This window comes from Chrysoperla carnea, chromosome 5 (genome assembly GCF_905475395.1).
Source record: "Chrysoperla carnea chromosome 5, inChrCarn1.1, whole genome shotgun sequence".
Classification (NCBI taxonomy): domain Eukaryota; kingdom Metazoa; phylum Arthropoda; class Insecta; order Neuroptera; family Chrysopidae; genus Chrysoperla; species Chrysoperla carnea.
The window spans coordinates 35,134,293-35,140,292 of NC_058341.1; the positions used below are offsets into that span (position 1 = coordinate 35,134,293).

The 6,000-nt window shown below is 29.9% G+C and overlaps 1 protein-coding gene across 2 annotated transcripts in view; it reads left to right on the top strand.

The window, feature by feature from the left end:
• The window catches only part of LOC123301544, a 136,397-nt gene extending 131,479 nt beyond the window's left edge, over window positions 1–4,918 (top strand). For both annotated transcript variants that reach the window (XM_044884321.1, XM_044884320.1), the window contains exon 3: window positions 2,521–4,918. In XM_044884321.1, the coding sequence (XP_044740256.1) occupies window positions 2,521–4,319 (1,799 nt within the window). In that variant the 3' untranslated portion in view covers window positions 4,320–4,918. The remainder of the gene's footprint in view (window positions 1–2,520) is intronic.
• Window positions 4,919–6,000: the final 1,082 nt, after the last annotated feature.

The window sequence follows — 6,000 nt, forward strand, 5'->3', positions numbered from 1 at the left end:
TCGCGGATCATTCTGGTATTGAAAAGTAAAATAAATGTCAGCCGATAAAGAGAACGTTCTATTTACGGGAATATTCCTTGTGGAAAAAGTTGTTAGGTCAAGCATAATTATCCCACACAAAGAATTTGTTAGAGGTGTATTTATCCAGAATATGCAGAGGAGTAATACTTTGAATCTTCTCTCATCTTTTTCTATACTTGATAATCGTCAAAGCTTGTAAGTTCGTTTGATGTATATACGTATGGACGTTTGTTACGCGTTAACGCAAAAATTACTGGATGGATTTGATGAAACTTCCAAGTATTATAGCTCATGTATCAGAACTGGACAAAGGCGTTATCTTTCTAGGATTAATGTAGCCAGAGATATAATATAAAAACCAAATTTTATTACAATACGCAGATACTGTTAAATCTTATATGTGTCTTAACTTCGTACCTTATATTTTTGTACTGAAAAGATGTTTATTTTTTTATAAGGAACATTTACATTTAAACTTTTGTTCTATCTCTAACAGTTTACAAGACTTATGTTGCTCCTTTACGAATTGGACCTCACTGTTTACCTTCTAAGCACTCTATAAAAATTTCACCTTGATATATCTCTTTTCGTTTTTGAGCCATCGTGTTTATAGGCAGGCAGGCGTACAGACGGACCAGATGTGGACTTATTGGGTGATTTTGGTCCGAAGCATAAATATTTTTAAGCGTTACAAACGTAGAACTAAATTTAGTATACCTTGATATATTTCTAACTACCCTGAAATCAAAAATACAAACGTTATTTAAAAATTGAAATTTGCATTAAAAAAATTATTTTCGCAATTCCATCTAAAAAAAAACCAAATCAAATTTAAAACTCCCACAACAAATTGAAATATAATTAAGCATAAATAAGAAATCATTTAAATGTTGAAAAGAATAATTAATCATACATAAAATAAATAAAAAAAATCTATTATATTGGGGGTCTAACGGTGTAAATTACAAAATTTAAAAAAAAAAGTTAATTCATTTTTTTTTACACCAGTCAACAACGAACGGTATTTCTAATTAGAAATATTTGGATGAAATATACAAACTGTTTATTAATTGTAATTAAACTTAAACTTACAATTTTGATAAGAAAATTATTACATTCTTGTATAATCATATAAAAATTAAAATAACGCAATATTTGTTTATGTTAAGGTTATTCGATCATCAGTTAGGCTGAAAATTAATTAACGTAGATCTCAAAAACTACAAATCCAGTATTATATTGGACTAGATATTCTTGAGATTTTCCTAGAAAATTAATTTCATCAAATATGTTGAAAAAACATGATATTCTTGAAAGGGACTCTATATGTACACTTTCGAATTGGAAACGGGAAATATTTATGTGTATAACTTCATACTAATGCTGTTATTTTGGGTCATTTTTCATAAATGGGTTATCGGATCTTAGGTATCATTTTATAAGACTGTTAACTTTACATTGTTTACTGTTATATGAGAAAGTATGTATACAAAGTAGCCGATCTTACATTTCTACCGTTTATTTTAATTCAATTAAGTTAAATTCATTAAAATAAATAAATAAATAAATTAAGAATGGAAATTATTAACACATTTGTACAACTGATTTTATGAGTAAATAATTGAATGTTACCTTTTTATACCATGTATTTATGAAATATACATAGTATATAAAGTTTAGTCCCAAGTTTGTAAAGCTTAAAAATATTGAGGCTTCGAAAAAACTTTTGGTATAGGTGTCCATAGATTCATCTAATTAGTCCATTTTCGCTTGTCCGTCCGTCCGTCCGTCCGTCTGTGAACACGATAAATCAAAAAAAGATATCAAGCTGAAATTTTTATAGTGTGCTCAGGGTGTAAAATGTGAGTTCGTAAATGAGCAACATAGGTCAATTGGGTCTTGGATCCATAGGACCCATCTTGTAAATCGTTAGTGATAGAACAAAAAAAGTTTAAATGTAAATGAAGTATAAAAAATGTTCCTTATAAAAAAATAACCACATTTTGTTTGAAACATTTTTTTGTAAACATCACTTTTTACTCACCAGGGCACACATTAGATGCAAATTTTATAGTATGTATTAATATGGGATTTTCAGTTGTGTATTTGTGACATGTAAGTTTGTGTAATGCGATAGAGTAATCAACACTGTCTATACATTGTTTTTCAACAATTAACTCAGTCAATTGTTTGTTTTCACTTGTTTAAAATCATTTTTGCAAACAAATAAATGGCGCAGTGTTATCACAATACTTCCGTATATTGATTATATTAAGGGAAATCGATTTCTTTAATAAATAAATCAAGCAAAGATATAGTGGTTGGCAGTCTTGGCAATTTCCTCCAATTTTTATTTTTTTTATTTTCAACTGTTTTTTCCCATAAAGCACTGAATTTTTTTCGTTAGTGTTTTTTTGCCAGAGATATCGTTGTCAAATGTTTAGTTTAATTCATTTGTATGTTTGTTTTGTTCCTAATCAATTTTATTTATTCTTTCAGATGAAGATTGGAACGCTGAACCAATGGAATCCACATTATATCTAATGCATGGTACTGCAGCACCAAGTGAACCCTTAGCAAGAATGCGTAACGAACATATTGAACATGATTCACATCGAAAATTACAACGGGAGGTACCTAAAGCTGCCACCCGTTATGCACCAGTTGAATATAACGATAAACGACCATCGAAATATATTGAAAACGAACCCATCCGATATCAGGAACAAAACAAAACGAAATACCAACAAAAACCAAACGCATCACCCAAACAAAAATATTTTGGGGAAATGAATTATTCAAGGCATGAACAACCTTCACCTTTACCCGATAATAGCTACAAAACATTGGGTAAATCTGATAAAAATGGTTCAAAATATATTGAATCCAGTCCAAAAATTAACGATCGATATCATTCATCTGGTCAAAAATCAAAACACCCCGAAGAAGATCATAGATATATTAGCGATAGATATTACGACTCAAAGAAAATTGAGGAATATGTTGAAGATCCTTCGGCTCGTTATTATGATGATTCATCACCAATTGCTTCAAGACGTCGTGCTGAAAGTCGTCAGCGGTCACCATCTCCAAAAGAGAAAGATATAATCGATAATCAAGTCAGTCCAAAAGATCGATTTAAAGATGCGAAAGAGAAATTCTTGTCGTTAGAAAAACAACGTTTAGAAGAACAAGAACGTTTAGCAGCGTTACGTCGTGCCACTCAACAAGAAAAACCAATATCACCCATAAATAACGCTCGAGTAACCGCATACAGTTCTAGAAATTGGACGGTAGACGACGAAGAACATGATTATTTCGAAAACGATAATAAACGAGATTCAAAAAGTTACAGTAAACGACATGAAACCGAGAAACAAAAATATGATAAGGAAGTGCAAAGTCGATATTCCGATGGAAACGATAATCGATATTATCAAGTTGACGAACGATATGCTGACGATAATCGTTACGATTACAAGGATAACGATAAAATAAAATATTTCAATCGATATAACGAACAAACATCTGATTTACGATACAAACAACAGATGGATAATCGATATGTAGCAGACAATCGTTATAATAGACGTCAACCAGTATCAAATCATCCAAAACCTGCACCAAGAAATAGTTTACCTCCACAGCAAACGGAATCCTATGAATTTGAAAACCACGTTCCATTGGAACGATATCGGAACGTGGATCATCATGTAGATCCTAAACGTAGGTCCATGTATAATTTAATCGAAGATGAACATAAACGGACGTCTAACGAAATTGCGAAGGAATTAAAACGTCGTTCATATTTAGAAAATTCTGAACGATATTTTAACGAGCCCGCTGATCATCGATATTATAGCCGCGAGAAACCATCGAATGGATATGGTGAAATAAGCGAACATGAACGGTATCCAGGTTTGGATCGGGATGATTATCGATTGTCAAAATCATCGTTAGATTTAGATAAAATGGGGCGTAAATCAAATCAATCCAATGGTGTGCCGCAACAACGATCAATGATGACAAAAAGTACACTAGAGTTAGATCGAACCGAAGGTTATGATCCAAAATATATGAAAAATCAACAAATTATTTCAAATCAACAACAGCAACCAAAAATGCCAACAAAATCACCAATACCAAATGCTGTTGGTTATCGTCATAGTTATGCTGAACCTAAATTACGTATTGAGCGTATGGGTGGTAAGAAATTGTTTCCTGATATGTTACATCGTACAAATAGTACTGTTTCAAATTCAGGACGTGTTGGAATTGCTAGTATACATCCTTATTAAATTTATTGAGGACAGAAATAATCCCGAGTATCTGTGCGAATCGATTCAGGTCGCTAGTAATGAAAAGAACGAACGATATTTCCATAAATTGTATGTAATTTTTATTGGTATTGCCTATAAATGTATAATTTTATGGTTAAGAAAATTTTGAAAAGTGAAATGTAACCGAAATTGTAAAGCCTGTTTTATAAAAGACATTATAGAAGTATGGTTTATAAGCGACGAGATTTTTTTAAGATGCCCACTTGTAGAAAAAAAAAACTTTCTTACTTTAATTAACTTTTTACTGATTTTGGACTTGAAGATATACCGCAAAAAACATTTCCTCTTGTTTTTCTCAGAACATTACTAAATTCAGTTTCCAATTTTTAACTTATTTTTATCTGTTCCAAAAATTAAATAATTGTCTTTCCCAAATTCAATGTCATTGCATATCAAAAGATACTCAAGTTGCAGAAACGTAAACTTTCAAAATTCCGAAGAGGATAAGTACTTAAATGGATTGTAGCAATCAAGTTACCTAGAATTGGCAATGCATAGAGTCACAATAGTAAGGTGAACTATTCGCTGAAATCCTATATTGATTGTAATTTTGTAAGACAGGTTTTTTATTAACTAAATTGTTTATATTTTTGTGTATTGTTATATATTTCATTTGAAATATCTAATTTATTTTTATACTTAAAAAAAATTCTTTTTATATTTGAACTAAAATAATATTATTTATTTATAAAATAATAAATAGGCATGCTAAATTGCTTGAACTGACCTTGCAATTTTAATTAATTTTATCAAAATTGTATATTTAATATAATAAAATGTATGCCTATTTGTTACCATATTATTTTTAGGAAAAAAACTATTTTCACTTAAAGACTTTAAGTTTTTGAGCATAGTCAAATTACAGCGATGAATTGAGCAACTTTCAAACCGACATTTGATTTGAGGATAATCAATCAAGAGTCGAAAGACTCTCTTACTTAATTAATTTTTAAGTTAATGCTGTTATAAACAAGGTATAAATCTGTAAATACTCGTAATAGCAAGAAATAATATTGATAATTTTGGAGAATAAAATATTTTTTGTAGAAAAAGGTAAATAATTAAGCCTTTAGTTTTTAAGATCTTACAACAGGAATATGAGAAAATAATTTTATAACGAATATTTTCGAAGAAAGAAATCCTATCACTTATGAAATTAGGCCTATCATTTATGACCAAATTTTTATAGAACAAATCTGTTAAAAACAAAAAATTCGTTCTACTTTTAATTTTTATCGAGTTTTAAAGAATACTTAAATTTGATTTTTGAATTTGAAAATTTGTAAGCTGGATTTAATTTAAGTTTTTTATAAGTATATATATTTTCTCGTGTCCCCTTTCTGTAGTTGCAATTCTCAAAGACAGGGATTTAGCTGTTTGTCTCCTTCTACTCTCCAACAAAAATAATTCTTATTCCAAAATTTTCCAGATAATTTTTTGTTTTTACAAGTATTTTACTTATCCTGCTTTGGATTTATGTATGATTGCCAATTTTGATCGGTTGTGAACGAAGCCTCGCCCTTATCAGGCGAATTAAACGAATGAATAAACAACCAAGTGAAAATCAATTCCTGAATCCAAGTCGCTCGATTCAATTCAAATCAGTTAATATTGTATTTTTAGTTTTCAACTATAAAAG